At 40.3% G+C, this 17,475-nt stretch overlaps 1 protein-coding gene across 5 annotated transcripts in view; it reads right to left on the bottom strand.

The window, feature by feature from the left end:
• LRRFIP2 (LRR binding FLII interacting protein 2) overlaps nt 1-17,198 on the bottom strand; it is a 53,956-nt gene extending 36,758 nt beyond the window's left edge. For 2 of the 5 annotated variants that reach the window (XM_063129941.1, XM_063129950.1), the window contains exons 1-4: nt 17,041-17,198; nt 9,274-9,414; nt 6,319-6,405; nt 2,823-2,873 (exon numbers count right to left, since the gene is read on the bottom strand). In XM_063129941.1, coding sequence (XP_062986011.1) covers nt 2,823-2,873; nt 6,319-6,405; nt 9,274-9,363 — 228 coding nt within the window. In that variant the 5' untranslated portion in view covers nt 9,364-9,414; nt 17,041-17,198. The remainder of the gene's footprint in view (nt 1-2,822; nt 2,874-6,318; nt 6,406-9,273; nt 9,415-17,040) is intronic. The other 3 variants (XM_063129958.1, XM_063129967.1, XM_063129974.1) reach the window with 3 other exon arrangements.
• Between the last annotated feature and the right edge of the window lie 277 nt (nt 17,199-17,475).

Here is a 17,475-nt window from a genome sequence, read left to right as displayed (position 1 = left end):
AATATGTTATATGAAACTAACCCATTAGGTTGCAACCTAAAACCATAACTTTTAAATTGATCAATTAAATTTGCATACATTTGTGTACAATCAAAACAATATTTGAGGAAGGAAGCATATTTGTTTATAGATGATACACGTGTGTCATACTAGGAATCATCTTAGAAAAGATGTTTGGCTTAGAAGAAAAGGGTAGGATGGTGCTTACCATGTGCACTTTTTATAAGCTATTGTATTTATAATACAATTCTGCCTGATTAATCAGGGATGCCTTTTAAAGAATTTAAAAGTTTTAAAATTAAAAAAAAATTAAGCAACTGATTTAACTGATCAATTAGCTGTTGCTGTCCTAGTTAAATGTTAAGATTAATTGCTGGCATGCAAAAAATACTCACTTATGCTATTAAGAAAAGTGAAAACAGACTTCATGGAAGGACTGCAGTGTTTCCCTCAGAAAAACCACGAGGAACTGCCTCTTCTACTATATTACAGTAACTATAATTTTAATTATATTTTTATCCAAGGAGATCAGAGAAGCATACATAGCTCTTCCCCACCCCCTCCATTTCATTAGCATAACCTCCCTGTAATGTAAGGATTGAGAGAAAATTTGAAACAGGGTTTCCTCAGTTCTAGTTTCACGCTTCTTCTCAATTATAACTACTATATAATATATGTATAAATATATGTAGATTCTTATTCAACAGGAACAGAAGTATGATTTACAGTGTCATCAATGAGCAATTCAAAACTATAAAGATCCAAAACTATATCCACAGAAGAGACAACGTAAGTCACATATTACCAACAAATTCACCAATAAGAGGTTCACCAATAATATGTTCAATAGTCAAAGTGAAAAATGGACCTACAAAATATTTACAGAAAAAAATCGGTCCCGCATGCCTGCTTACAGAGATCTATAAGGCTGAGCAATGAAATTTATTTCTCTCCAATCCATTTATTACATAGAAGCAACTTCCAAATATATTACTGCTTAGCCTTTATAAGGGCTCTCTCCTTATGATTTATAGTTAGATTTGTAAAAAAACAACAAAAAATTAAGTCACAACTTCATACATTAGAAGGCACAGCCACAGCGTTGCATTGCGGGTTATTATACTACCCAGATTTTAATTTGATGACATCACATTGATTTTGGGGTATACGGGCAGCATCAAATGCTTATGTCGCAACACGCTTGCACACAATTTCCTGTCCAATTATGAGCAGCCAAGTATCAATTACAGACTCTGCCATCTAAACGAAGAAACAAACCAAGAACATGCATTATTTCAAAAATGATTTTACTAGAGGCCAAATAAAATAATTTAAGTTCAAATACTTTATATACTGAATATTTTTATTTCGCATGGAGATTTAAAATAGGTTATCAGATACTTTAAAAACTTTGGAATATTTATGATGCCCTGGCAAAGTTTACTTTTTTCCACTCCAATCAAATACAGAGAGTAATTAACACAGGAAAAACTTGTGATTTATAATTACAATTCAGAGTTTGATTGTAGAGGATATGGTGGGGAAAGCTGATTTATGCTACATGTTATATGATTACCCAAAATAAGTTATTTCTATTAAAAGATTAGCAATTTGGGGCAGAATCCAATGGGCCTTTATTCCTCCACTGATTCCTTTCCTCTTGCTAATTGCCTTCCACAAGTGGTGGGTCCTGCCAATTCCAGTGCACAAGGAGGACCCACCGCTTATACAAGGGAGATTTAGCACTTCCTAGGGGAAGCCCTGAAATAAGCAGAAACACTAGTTTCTGGAAGGAGGCAGGTTGGCGGAGCTCTGTTATATAAGCTTTGTTGACCTGCCTCCTTCCAGAAATGAGCATTTCCACTGGTTTCAGGTTGCCCCAGAAGTGCTGAATCACTATTGCACAAATGGTGGGGGTCACCTGCATAACAGAATTGATGGGGGTGGAGAAGAATTGGCAGGAGGGCAAGCAGCCCACTGGATTCTGACCACAGGGTTAGATCCAAGACTGGATGAGCAGAAGCCACGCATGCAAGGATTTCCCTCTCCCTGAAGCAGAAGTGGAGAATCACCCAAAATTGTGACGAGGCACCTTACATTAACAAATTTAGGGCAATTCACACACACACACTCCTGCTCCAGCCCCCTATGCCAAAGCCCACACTTTTCAAGAGGTTTTCTCAAGCCTCAGGAAAGATCCTTTCACAACAGGCATTTTAGGGAATGGGAAAAATCCTTGCACTTTTGGAACTAATCCATAATAACCAAGATTGTACTCCAGATATAGGGAATAAATATGTTGTTTTCTTCTTAACGAAAATACTTAATTCTTAATTGAATTTCCATGTAAAACTACTTATTGCTAAAAATTTGGAAGGCCCCAAAATCCTTAAATAAAGAATGGTTAAAGAGAGCCTGGGATCACATTAACTTGGCTGAATTCACTCAAGACAGATGGGTGTGTAATACAAACACATGTTCCTTAGGTCTTCATTTATTCAGTACCAGAATGATAAAATTTAGGATATAACCCAGCCAAGATTAAGCACTTTTAAATCCAACAGATTTCAGTGGGAGAGTTACACAAATTCATAACTGACACTTATTTTTCACTGTATTAATATATTTATGTAGTTGCTTTACATATTTTTCATGAAAATATCTTCATAGTTTCTTCATAGATGTCTTCAACCTTTAACTCAAAGACATGTTACTGTTGATACTCAAACTTCATAGACTATACAAGGCATTAGTAAATGGAACACTCCAATCAGTTAGTTTTTCAAGTGTAACACACCACACAACAGGCAATCCTGGCCTACCATCCACTTTTGGATATGTCCCCATTTTCTATCATACGAACGCTGAGAAAGCTACAAAAAGGTAAAAATAATCTTATTTCACAAGCATAAGGCAATTCCAACAAGAATAGTTTCCATTTCACACAGATTCTGCTTACAAAATATAGAAAGAAATATATATTCCAATACTATATTAAAAAGTTGTCATAAAAACTGTTCCAATTTCTCATTTAACCTCCACAGTTATATTCTGTTAGCAAAGCCTACCAAGTGCTATTCAAAGATCTATTATACCAGTTTAAATGCAATACAGGCAAAGCCAGAGGCACATTGACAAATAATTCAAATACACTAATAATGATCCATGCCATTACAATGTCCTCAAAACTACAAACATCAGTATGAATTCATCATAAAATATAAACAATTACTTTCCATATTGAACACAAGGAGTCCTTAGCAGGTGTCTAACTTATATTAACATTAATTCTCTCAATGAGTCTTACATAGAACAGGCTAGCACAACACAAAAACCTACTGTGGGTGACAAGCCATGGTGGGTTGTTGTGACATGCAAACCCGAACCAATTCCCACAGGATGGCTTGCTTCTGGGCAACAAGCTATGTTAACAACCCATGACTTGCTTTAAGGGTTGTTGGCATGCCGTACGAACCTGGACCTGCCAACCCATCAATGGTTGAGGGCATTGGCAAGTGGCCACTTGGGAAGAGTGGCAGAAAGCCTTGCTGCTGTTGCCAAACGATCCTGCCTGTGCTGTAGTGACAGACACTCCACTGATGCCCAAGTGGCAGTCGCATTTTAAAAATAAATGTACCCCGATATTTGCACAAATTGTCACTCACAGTGGGGTTTTGTGTCGTACTAGCCCAGTTTATGTAAGACTAACATTGGGCTGAAAATTATTTTTTATTTTCTTTTTCAGCCCTGGGACTGTGTGCATTTTTTTTCAGCCCCAGGCATGTATGTCTTTATAATTCAGTTTGTATTTTTATTTATTTTTGGTCAGTTTTTCGTAATTGCACCAAACTATATATAGACTTGTCTATTGCCTTTTACATTTCAGCTGTCAAAGGAAACCAAGTGTACTAGGAAACATACAAGGTAATTCACAAGATAGCTGACAAGTGGACAGGGGTGAAGGGGACCAGAACAGTCCCTTAGCAAAGTTACCCCTAAATTTTAACATGTGAGATTTACCCTTGCCCTCCTTCCATTCCACCCCTTCTTGAGTGTTCCCAAGACATTTTAAGGGTGATCTAGGGTCTATCCCCTTTTTACAGCAAATGGGAGCTCTGAAAAGAGGGTGGACCCTAGGTAATCCTTAAAACCACTTGGGGAAGATGTGTGGTAAATGGATTTGGGAGACCCCCAAGGGTAAGTTCCACACTTCAGAACTTGAGAATAATTGTGCTAAGGGTGCAATCTGGTCCCATTTCCCCAGCATGTCAGTGGATAATTTGCGCACACTGACAACTGTCAAATTCAGGAAAGGGGATCAGATCGCACTCTTTGCAACCTGATCCCCACAGTTTGACATGTGGAACCCACTTAGCGAAGTGACCCCCAGAGTTGAAATGTTGAGCTGACACTTGGGGTGTTCTGCTTCCATTCCACAGTTCCCCAAGTCTCTGTCAAGTCCTATTAAGGAGTTCTACACTCCTCTACGCTCTCCTCCCCACCCTTCACAGCTCCCATTCACATTTTTCCAGGCCTGTCAATAGCTGTCAAATTAGCCTATTTGCAATTCCATCTTGTCAATCACCTTGCATATTTCATACTGACATTAGTTCCCCTTGACAGTTGAAACATACAAGGCAAGGCTATATATATATTTGCAAAATTGCTTAATTGGAAAACTGACAATTTAAAAAAAAAATGCGAAGACATTTTTGCAAATTCCTGGGGCAAATGAATAAAACTATCTATCTATCTATCTCATTCCAGGTCCATTTTTGCAAATGGGGGCCTGAAAAAAAACACTGGGGAAGGAAAACAAGGTCACGATCAGAGTGAGGAGTGGGATGGGACAGGCAGACAAGACAGGTTCTGCTGCAAAATTCCCTGGGATATGTGCCAGAGCCAGGTGGAAGTTCGAGGGGGAATAAAAATCATCAGTCCAGCAGTTTGTTCTGCAAAAAACCCACCAGCTTATTTGCCAGGGTGGGTTGTCGTGTCATGCGAACTCGCCCATTGTTATTTAAACTCCTCTTAATTACCAGCTGCATATAAAAGAAACATTGTCTACACTTTTTTATACACTTTATTTGGACTAATGAGGACTTTCCATGTTTATTTGCTACATCAACCACACAAGTTCTTAACTCTCATCACACACAAAAAGAGAGTGAAAAATATCTGCAATACAAAGTTTGGCTATAACTTATGCAATTCACTCAAAAAGTATCTGTAGTAGTAAGAACTTCTGTTGAAAGCGTTTACATTTTGTATTTCATGTCTAACAAATCTGGGCTCTGATAGACTCTGCCTCCCATTACATGCCATGATACTGTTCAGAATCCAGCAGAAATAGTGATATTTCAGTATTTTAAATCTGAGGCCCAAGACAAATACATACTGCTTTTTAGCACTTAGAAATTATACACACACATACACCTGCAGTTGATCTCCATGCTCCCCTTTCTCTTCCAAACTCACACTTGAAAAAGTAGTAAACAAAAGCTTAGCTACAAGACTGCTAATTATAATATATTGCAGTGGTTATTTTCAAACTTTTTAAGATTTTGGAAGCTAAAGAACAATTTCATAAATTAAAGTAATGTCTAAAATGTGACAGGGGACTACATGAGGGAAGAATCAACAAAAATCAAGCACTGCTTTTGCCCTATTTTTGCAAATTTTACCTTAGAATACTGCTGCCCCTTCCCTTGCACCACATCCCAGCACCTTCCTGAAGATCTTCCAATCCTCAGGAAGGGGCTGGGATGTGGAGGAAGGGGCAAGAAAGCCATTGCCCAAGTTGCATAAAATCTGGATCTAAGCCAGCCTACTTTCACCTGACACTACTGTACAACAGCATTATCCTAAAAAACTAAAAAAAATATCATTTCATTTTTTATGGATAACAGAAGAGATCCTACTTTTTGGAACATATAACCCACCTGCTCAAGCGTGTTACAAGTGCTGCAGCTCCTGTACAATAGTTGCTGACATCCTCAGCACACTGGGAACTATTTTTCATATAAATCCAAGAAATATTCAGACATGTGTTTTATATTAACTGGTCATTTGGTTTGTCACATATTGGACCATCTTACACTTCCCATTGTATAAGTACAACACAACCTTAATAATCAAACTGAACTAGGCCTGAAGAATGTTGCAGCACTTGGAAAAACATCTCACCAGCTTTCAGAGTAGTGTTCAAAATCATGCAATAATGTCACAGTAAGGGACTGGTGCATGTTATTAACACTGATATACTGTACTGAAGCTAAGATAACCTGAATTTTGTTCAAAGTATAACTGCTCCAGTACCTCCTTCTGTTGTCGTTCCAGTTCCCTCATGCGTATATCTCTCGCTTCTGCTCGGGCTGCACGTTTGGCTGCAAGCCGTGCTTCTGCCTGTTAAATTGAAAGAAAATTGCTTCAAACACAAGGAGACGAATTTCTGACTCAATAATACTTTTTTAAAAACTGAATTAACTATTTTAAATGACCAATGATCAAAGTTACCATTATCAAAATATTATACTTGGTAATCCAGAAATCTAACAAAAATACAGTTTGAAAATCAACTTTTCAACCATGAGTTTTAGGTTGCAACCCTATGCAGATTTATGGAATGATCGTTTTGTCTGTCAAAAATATTTGCATGTCCTTTGCTTCACAATTTGCAAAGCATCTGTTCATACAGAGATGAATTCCCAATATACCATCCCAAGTTCTATCATACTCTAGCATAACCCTGAACGAGAAGAAAAAAACTTAGTGAAGAGCTATGTTGACAGTGACCAGCTTGGCTCTCAACAGCTCAATAGATTTCTATGAATAAGGTGGCTGCAATCTGAGATAACTGAGGGAGCAAAACTATTTCATTCTAGGTTCCATGATCACAAGAGACAGATTTAGCTTCCATCCCAGTACTGTACCAAGTGCACTTGTCATTAAAACCTTTTTGGAACAATGTTGCAGTGACAGCAAACCTGTACACCAAACCAATACTTGGTGGACCAGCTATTATGAGATCTGGAGGGTGGAGACAATATAACCCAGGTTTACAGGAGGAATCAAGACATTTCTTATGCTTCCCTCCCCCTCCCCAAAACAACAACAACAGGTGCCACATTCAGGAAGTATGAAGAAATCAGGCCTGGCTCCACCACTTCCTCTGTCTTGGTAACAGCATAAATTAGTGGTGGAAGGGTGGAGAATGAGGGACTAGTAGAAAAAGCTTCCCTTTTGCTCTTCATCCCTTTCCCTCTCAACAACCTTGACAGACCTTTAATAATGTACCATTTCTCTCAAATAAAGTTGAACAACAATATGTGCAAATTATGCAGACTTGGCTCAATGCAAAATGTTACTGTTTGCAGCGGAAGTGGACAGGGGACAGAGTTGCTGGGTATTGCCTGATCCTCATCTGGTAAAATTGGTGAAGAAACAACATGGGAAATGGTGCGAGGACATAGTTCCTTCTCATAGCAGCATGGGATTGGCTCAGGTGTTCCCATGCCATGAAGCTAATGTGAATCGGGATTTAAATGCTAACATTACATAATAATGTCTTGCCACAAAATATGAGCTTTTATAGTCATGGTTTGGATTTTATTGTAGTTTTAAAAGGCCCAATAATATCCCCCAATAAGATAAGAACAGTAATGGAGCATCTCAATAATAGACAGAATCCTACCAGGATTGGGAGGAGGGGCAAGAAAAGACACAATCCCACCAGGGAGGGGTAATAGCAACAAAACACAGAATCCCCCAAATAAACATTAGCCAGCCCAAAGGACCGCATAACAAATGTGCCCACAGGCCCAGGGGGAAAAAGACAGGTGTGCCTGTGGTCCCAAAAAGGTTGCCTACCCCTATTCTAGACTGTCAGGCCATGGTTAACAACAAATTCATTATATTACATACACTCCAGCCCATCTTGGCTCATAGTATGTGCAGTCTCTTATGAAGAACTAACTTGCCTATCCCTATTCTAAATCATTCAGAACGAGTATGAGTAAGAGTAAGGACTAGATTTACATCTGTTTGGACCAGATGTAAAGGAGAGTTATATGAGAGTACATTAAATAAAATAACTCTAAGTATAACACCAATGTAAACAAAGGATTTAGAGAGTTGATTAGCCTGAAGGACACTGTGGAAAACAAGATCGAAAAATAGATAGCAACAACTGAAGCAGACTCAACAATCAGCTCAAAAAAGAAACCATTTGTAACTGGCATATCCCAAAGCAAGTATTTGTGAAAACAGACCAGAAAGATAGCCAAGGTTCTAAAATGTTTAAATTTACCACAGTGAAAAAACTAGTTGGTTTTTTTAAATGATCTACCTACACCACTTCTCTTCCTTTCTTTTTTCTTTCATTCTTTTTTTCTTGTTCAAAACTAAGCTTGATTTAGGCTTAAAAAAAGTTAACTATTCCCCTCCCCCTTAAATCTAAATCTTGAAATACAAGATTGGAGACTATATTGCTTTCTTTCTCCAGAGGTTAACAGGAAAGGAAATATTTGGATTATTTTCTTACATTTTATAAAGAAAAAGAATATTGCTGCATGGATTCTTGAAGCATCATTACTATTATGCTGCAAGCAGCCATATTTGTTCCCAGCAAGTTAAGCTCCCAGTTGAACCTAAGCTCTTTAACTGGATTAACTGAACCCAGTTAAAAGATACAAACACACATGAAACAAAGAAAACAGCAAGGGAACACAGCAACAACAGTGGATCAATAATTTGTGCCTTGCTACTAGCTGAGTGTATGTGTCCCCACTCCCAAATGCCAGCACAAGGTCTCCTTGTTTTCAGTTTAGAATACCAGTAAAAACGGATAGATTGTAACATGGTTACTATATTTTTCATACAAACACTTTCAAATTTAACACAACCTTTTGAGTTTTTTCCAATGTTTTAAATCAATAAGAACTATAGCAATGAGAATCAATAAACATAACACAACACCACATTTTGGGTTTGTATCACATGGTAAACATAGTATCATTTTATTTAGATTGTAAGCCTGTGGGCAGGGACTGTCAAGAAATACTTTTGTAAGCCGCCGTGAGAGCCTTTTTTGGCTGAATGGCGGCATAAAAATCCTTAAATAAATAAATAAATAAAAAATTTGTTCCAATCCAGTCACTTTTTAAGTACCTGTAACTGTGTCTTCTCTGCCTTTTTAAAAGCTTCTGTAGCAGAATTTTAATCTCCAAATTATGATTGTCATTTAGTTGGGAATATATGCATACATATACCAACCTCTCTAGCAATATGACCCAAAGTTTCGTCTTCTGCAGAAAATCTATCTTTAACTGGAGTTCTTTTTCTTCCTGATCCAGGAGTCCCCATGTTTAAATATGCAGTTTTCTCACAAGACTGGGTCAGATCCAAGTGCCAGATCTAAAATAAAGTGAAAAGATTATCAGGAAAACTTTTAAAACATACATAAGTTCATACTCTACTCCACAAGACAGCTTTTGCTCTTCTGATACCCTCTCCTGCTAAGCAGCATGAGCATTTACAGGGGACATTTACAAGGGACAGAACTGGCCATTCACTAAGTTAACTTCTAATTTTAAAGTAAGATTTAGGCTGCATTCCTAAACACACTTAAAAGAAAATCAATCCCACTGAATTTAGTGGGGCATGTTTAAGACTACATCTTTAGTCAAATTTCAGGAAATACTATGGACAGCTCCTAAGAATGACTTAAAGGTGTTTCTAGGTGCTACTCACCGAGGCGCACATGCCTAAAAATAGTACTGCAGATCTAACTTCACACATTCCAATTACAACTTGTGGTCTATATCTACTTTCATCTACCATGCAATGGATACAGAGATATGACTGTAAGCTCGGAGATGGTGTGCTAAAACAATCATTAATTGAGCTTAATAGGGTTTGAGATTAAAGGAGCTCCAACTTTCTGGATACTATTGGACATAGAATAGAATATAGAATCTAACCCCTCTACAACACAGTAGATAGGTGGGAAGTGTGACTGCACAATGAACAATTCAAAACAGTAACAGTTACAAGCAAATATCTCATTTCTCCTTTGTTTTACTGTGCTGCCCCATATTTGGGAGATCAGCTAGTTACACAACAGATTGAAGAACTACATCTGATGAAGTCTGCATTTCCAATATGCAGTGCTTCTTGAAGACCAAGTCAAATAACCGGTTGCGACTTTTCCACCTTCAACACTGTCATGGTCAATACAGCCATTGTGGATGGCCATCTATATCATAGCACAATAAACGGTTTCTAGCATCCACTTCAAGAATGAATGAGTAAATAGAAGGCATTCCTACTTCATAAGAGATGAGTAGCTACCACATGTCAGACTACTTGTATGATCCTGAGGATTAGAGTCAATCCCATTCAGACACTGAGGCAAATTATGCTGTATCCCAGAACAGGATAGCACAGCACATAATACCACTTGCAAAGGGAATACACAAGCCTGAGGGTCTTCTATGTTCATTCGCAACTTAACAAATCAAACGTCTCCTCATTTGGGTCTGGGGCTACTTTGACTTCAGCCTCCAAACTTGCTTGATATGTGGAGATCTTCTGGTCACCTACAGGCAGAGAAAGATACTATAGGATATATTCTCCACCTCATCTTTTACTTTCTGCTTTGATGCCTGGACTAAAAGAATGTGTATCAAGTGTATGCAACACACTAAAGTATCCTACTTAAGAATGTACTATAAATATACAAGACATACCTTCACTTTTTAGGCAGACATGGGACATGTCTACACCAGGGGAGGGAAGGGAGAGAATCTCACCATATGCTGATCACGAGATCCTCCCCCTGGGTTCACATGTGGCGCACAATGTCCAGGGAGGAAGCAGGATGTCACGCCCACCATTTTAAAAAAAAGAAAGACAGGCGCTGGAGTGCACCTGCACTCAAGTGAAAAAGTTGGGGGGGGGAACCCTCACCCTGCTCCTCCACCCTGATGGCCCTAGATTCCCCCCAGCCCAGTTCCTTCCCTCTGATGACCCCTGCTACTAGCGGGGAGAGAAGAAGCCAGGATGGCTGCCCACACCACCCACGGTCCTTGGGATCATCCCAGGACCATGGGAAAAATCAGGCTAAAGGGGCCTGTCGATATCCCGGGCAAATGGAGGGATCATCACTCCCTGCTCCCAGGATATCGACTGGTGTAGACATTCCCATGGTGTTTAAAATCCACCTACACAGGAATAAAGTGATACATGCAGAGCTTCTCCCTCAAAAAAACTTAGGGCCAAACTATTACCATACAGTTGCATGTAACATTAATTCAACAGAGTCTTCAAAGTTTGCAACAACAACAAAAGTATTTACCAAGAGCCATCACTAAAACAAGGTTAGATGCAGCTGCACGGTAACGTGCAGTTTGACCCTTAAACATCATGTTAGTGATTTTCAATGTCTGATTTCGCATACCCATAATGGAATCAGTTTGCGATGAACAGCCACTCAGTTTCCTCAACAACAACAAAAAGAAAAGAGGTATCTGGAACTTGAGGGGAAAATAGCATAACTGAATACATTGTTTGCACAAATGATCTTCATGGTGATGTGATATATGAAACCACCTTATACTGACTCAGACTGTGATGTTCAGCTGCCTTATATGATGTAAATGTAAATATATATACAAAGTTATTGTTTATATGTATAAGGTTCAGGAAATAAGTAAGCCTCAAGGTACTTACAATTTGTAGGGTGTGTGTGTTGAATGCCTGAGTGTTGATTTGGATGGTTGAGGGAGAGTGCAGATTGGCTGAGTAAGAGTGGGAGGAGCTAGAGAAATGTATCTATATATAGTTAAGTGAGTGAGAGGAGGGGGTGATATGAGTCTGTGGGGTATGAGAGCTTGAGTGTTATGAGAGAGTCTGGGAAGAGAGTGAGAGATAGTGTGTGGGTTAGAATTCTTTGAAGTGAAGGCAGAAGTGGGGTAGAGAGAAGTGGGTGATTAAATGAGAGAAGTGGATGATTTTAGTAGTCTGTAATGGAACCTTGTAAGAAAGAAGTGACAGAAACCAATACACTTAGAACCTTGTAACCATACGCATTTGAACTGAAGAAACCAATAAGCTTATGTACACGCACTTACTTAAGTTAATAAATTCTAATTACATTTAAAAACAACTGGTGTGGTCTGTGGAGGAGTGACTGAGGATAAAACAATTAATGGTGGCAGCGGAATGGGAAACTGAGGGCTAGGTTGCTGGGCTGTGGAGCCTGAAGAATAAAGGTGAGATAGGAGCAGCAGCAGTAGGCCTAAACCCTCGCACACGTCATTAGCACAGGGGTGATTGAAGTGGTCCTGGGTGCTAGTGGTGTGGATAGTCCTGTCAGGTAGCTTGTGGGCATCTCAGGTGATGTTGAGACAACACAGGGGGGCAGGATGCGTCACAGAGACCACTGGTCCATCTAGCCCAGTATTACCTATTTTCATTGGCAGTGGTTCTCCAAAACCTCAGACAGAAATATTTCCGAGCCTGATACCCTTTAAGTGGAGATGACAGAGACCAAACGTGGGACCATCAGCATGAAATGCTGTCACTATACCATGAGCTCTGCATAATAATGCTTTGAAAAATCTCAGTATGAAACATAAACGGACAAAAAACATAGAGAACCAGCATAAGTTCTGGTAATTATATGAATAAGCTATCAAGAGGTCAACAGCTTTGCCTGTCTACAACGTTTCTCTGCCTGACACTTTTCTTGCCTTCCCCCATCCCCCATCCTTCTCTGATTTATCATATTTCTTGCCTTCCGCTTCCCTGGTTTCTCTCTTTCTTCTCTTCACTTTCCTCTGCTCAACACACACCTTACCCTAACCCCCTTTGCTCTATATTTGTTTTCCTCAGCATTGCTGAAGCTCTAAGGCTGTCCTGATTTGCTGACTTTCTGCTTCCTCATTAGGACTTCAGCACGGTGAGATAGGCATTACGGGGAATCTCAGAAAAAGGCTGGAGATGCTCAGGTGGGTGGAGTAGAGCAGAAGGGGGCCTAGCAGGTGCCATTGGGGGCAGTATGTCTGTGGGGGTGCCAGGTTGCCAATCCCTGATCCAATTTCTCAGGGTGGATGTGGTAACAATTAGAAAGTTGATGCAACTTAAATGTAAAGTCAATATAAACTTAGTTTTAGACAGCACGTATTTCTGCTACTGTACCATCTTCACCGGCTGCAGGTTCGTTTCTAAGTGCAATTTAAGGTCCTGGTTTATAGCCTCTTACATCTAAAATGGTTTGGGGTTGGGATACTTTAACAACAGTTTCCTCCAATATTAGGAAGGAATATTAGGAAGCTCCTCTTTCCACATGGTGTCCTACCATCATCTGTGGTTCAGGTGGTGGAAACAAGGGACAAACATTTTCTGTGACAGCAACCAGATAGCGGAATCCCTTGCCCTATGAAATTCCTTGCTCTGCACCATCCTTACTGTTTTCTACTGCCAAATTATTTTTTGTTTAGATAAGCATTTATTCTGACTTCTGTTTGATGGTTTTTTGTCTTCTGGTATGTTAGTTTCATCTGCTGTGCTTCTATTTTGTTTCTTGATGTGTTGTTACAATTTAATTGTATTTTAATAACCTGATGTAAGATGTCTTGGGAATCCTTCTGGATCTTAAAATAGACTAAAATACACTTAAAATAGACTAAAAATCTAATAAAGGATAAAACAGCCACATAGCAGGTGCATCCTAATAATCCAACAATGGAGTTTAATGTTATTCTATTTTACCACATAACAAAGATGAACTTTTCTACTCCTCCACATTTTACATACAACAGTATATCAAATGAAGTTTCCTATTGTCTTGCCACAGCCATTACAAATGCTAACTACATTTTATTCAATAACATATAGGGAGGCAGGCAGGAAGAGTTCAATTCATAACAAGCTCAGTTCCTTGGGGTTCTCCCTTAATCACAGCTCAATAAACAGAATAGTATCCTATTACTTTCTATATACTGACTAGCGAGAGTCATGATGAAAATTAAATCCTCCTCTTGAAACAGTGCCAAAGATTGTTCTACAAATGGGAACTCCCACAACTTTAGACAACTTTCATAAAATCTTCCTTGTTAATTTTTTCTATTCCTTCAAAGAGCTCAGAAGATCTTGGGTTGGATCCAGCTTTAAACAGATGCAACTGGGCGGATGGAAACAGACTGCCCTACCTCTTCTTCTTCACTGCATCCCCTCTAACCACTGAAAACAGTACACAGAGGGTTGAGGAACCCTGCTGAATGAGGTTATCTGTGGTGGAGGGGGATCCCCATGTTAAAACCACACAGAGGCAACATGAAAATACCCCTTCCACCTATGGAAGATAGATTCTTGATCAAATTAATTGACATTAAGAACAGCCTGTGGCTGTTAAGAGGCAGCTGGACAAGCATCTGTCAGGGATGCTTTAGGGTGGATTCCTGCATTGAGCAGGGGTTGGACTCGATGGCCTTGTAGGCCCCTTCCAACTCTGCTATTCTATAATTCTATGATTCAAATGTAAAAAGGTTAGTCCTTAAGTTATCTTGCTCAAATCTTATTTTTCTCACCATCCAATAATGCCACCTATTTCAGTAAACTTTATTTACATAGTGAATTTCATTAGACAATAATGCAGTCTACAACATACTAAAGTTACTGAAGCTAGCTGCAGAATTGTTAGTACCAGAAAGATAGTATTATTAGTACTTCTCCCAAGGAACATCGCCCAAGGAATCTTAAAAATGTCAAAATTATAACCATAATGCAAATTAAGAACATATAGTAACAGAGTAATGTCACTTGTCACTAAATAGTTATTTGAGAGGAACAACAATTCTTAAATGCTAGAATTCAGATGCATATTCATAAAAGTTAATACCAGAAGGCTAAACCACCCATCAAAGATCAAACACATATGTCATAATTCATTAAAAAGTATCTTATTGAAATTTGAAGTTGTTAGCAAGACTGGCATTTAGCATTTAAATTCTAGCACAAGAACTATTATCTAATGAAATTAACAGGGCAGTTCACATTGCTAGATATACTATAAAACACTGTGATCCTGTTCAGGCAATACGCTATTAGTATTACGCTAAGCCATGGTGGTTAAGCATTTTGAGCTAAACATGTCGTGTGAACCATCACTTAACATGTCATGTGAATCATTGTCAACCATGATGGCTACATAACCACAATTTAAACACACTCACTATTTGCTGCAAAAGGGTTAGAGGCTTAAGCATGGCTTGGTGTGTTGTCTGAATAAGCCCTGTGGGTTCAAATTGTTCTCTTCATAGATTTTCACATGCTCCAAAATACAAAGCATAGCAAACCATTTGCTGTGGTCCAAATGCATGTACTTAGAAGTATGCTCCATTGAAATAAATGGGACTTACTTCTGAGCAAGCATGCTTAGAATGATATTCTGGGGGAAACTATACCCTTTCTTAATTTCCCAGTGCAGTCAAAGGCACCAGCAACTTCCCATCTCTTGAAAAAAAGCTATTGAGCATCACAACTTGTCCCAGTAACAAAATATCAAATCTAAACATCTCTTCTTGACTTGATCACAAATCGTTAAAGTACATTAACACTCACTGCATTGGCCTCCCACCCATCCCTGTTTTAACATCAGAACTTCTAGAGCAACCAGTCATTCAGTACATGCTTAAAATCTGTATTTGTAGAACAAACATTTATTTTTAATCATGCACTGAGTGGAAACATCCCAGTCCCTTTTCTATCCTGACAGTGAATGTAATAAGAGATTAAAGACTGTTCAAGAGCAATTAATATCTATCAAGTGATCTTTGGTATACACCCTCACAGGGTATTTAGACAATGTGCAAGGGGTAACTAATATGCATTAAGTGAACCGATAATATGATTCTTGTACCTCTTATGCTGCAATCTTCAGCACACTTAAAATACTTTCCACTGGATCAGATCCAGAGAAGCAGCGAATCCTAACCCCTTTAGACAGTTGGCTAAAATGGGTTTAGATGGGGCAGAGATCCTCTTCCATTGGTAGAAAGAAGCTTTGCTAGAGGAGGGAGGCTATTTGCCCTAGAGGCCCTATTTATGCCAACAAAAAGTTCCATGGACTTTTTGGCATGGGCATTAATGGGGCATTTTGGTGGTGGAGCCAAGTTAGCTCCTTCAGTGAGGAGCCCTCGATTGCGGCCCTCAGCTACTGAAAAGTCAGGCAAAGCACACACACCTGCCAGACACCTTCTGCTCTGGCAGGCACAAGCTGACAAGGCTTTGGCAGTAGCAAAGGATCTCCCCTCTCCCCACCCCACTTAGGATTGCTGTCCAAGTTAATCGTCCTTAGCTCCCACTTAAATCAATGGGATAAAAGTCATAGCTAACTGTTCACACTGTTTCAACTTCAACATGCCTAGGATTGCACCCGTAGAGAGTGTAATTTAGATCATGAACCTACTAGGGTAGAGATCTATCTTCTTCTTTTTGCCTACGGACCTCTATAAAGCACTGTGCATATTAATCATCGCATAATAATAAATAATAACAGTTACTTCTCCCTTCCTCCCCAACTTCTGTGGAGCTTCCTTGCAAACGAATACGATCAGGATTTCAGCCCTGAAGATCAGGACTTCCCACAGGATCTGGCAACTTTACCATGTAGACGCCGGGTAATTTTATCCGCAACGGTACAGAATCGGTGGAAGTTTCTCCCTTGTCCTCAGCTGAAGCGGACTAACTTCCCCCAGACTAGTCCAGCCTATCCTCCTCAGGGATCGCCCCCGATCCCAAGACAACACGCCTTGTCAGGAACACCAGGAGTTTCCTGTGCAGCCGGCCTTCCCCTTCCTACATGTCCGGGGGCACCAGGAACCCTTTCCCCGCCTACCACCACCCTCAGCGAAGTGAAGGGTCCCCGCCCAGCCCTGTGGCAGGGAGCGCCCGCTCGCTCGCCTTCCTCCCAAACCACCAATTCCGGTTCCCCCTCCCTTTCTCCTTCCGCCCCTCCCGTGCCAACGGCTCTCTCACCAGAGGCCAGCTCCGTCCGGACGAAGAGAAAGGAGTTCAGGGGGACGAAGAGACTCCAGGCACGCTAGCAGGGTGGGGCAACCGAGGGCCCAGCCACCGAAGGAGGCGAGGATGATGGAGCCGCCACTCCCGCAACCCGAGGCTCTCCTCAGAGCCCTCCCGAAGGGGAAATGGGAGGGGAGGCTTCTTCGCCTGGCTGCCACCGATGGCTATAGCGACGTTGCCCCCCACGCTTGCGCCGACGGCTGAGCTCAGGCTACCGGGGAGCGCGAGGCACGCGCGGCGGTCCTCCTTTCGGTCCCGGCGTTGCTGGTACAGCCTCTATCGCCGCGCGCTCCGAGTGTCACCCGCGAGCCGACCGCTCGGGCAGCTGCAAGTGAGGACACCTTCCCCACACATACACACGAGCCACAGCGCGCATGCGCCGCTTCTTGA

Source organism: Elgaria multicarinata, chromosome 1 (assembly GCF_023053635.1).
Source record: "Elgaria multicarinata webbii isolate HBS135686 ecotype San Diego chromosome 1, rElgMul1.1.pri, whole genome shotgun sequence".
NCBI lineage: Eukaryota > Metazoa > Chordata > Lepidosauria > Squamata > Anguidae > Elgaria > Elgaria multicarinata.
The sequence above is the reverse complement of the archived record's forward strand: the minus strand, read 5'-3'. Positions and strand labels throughout refer to the sequence as shown.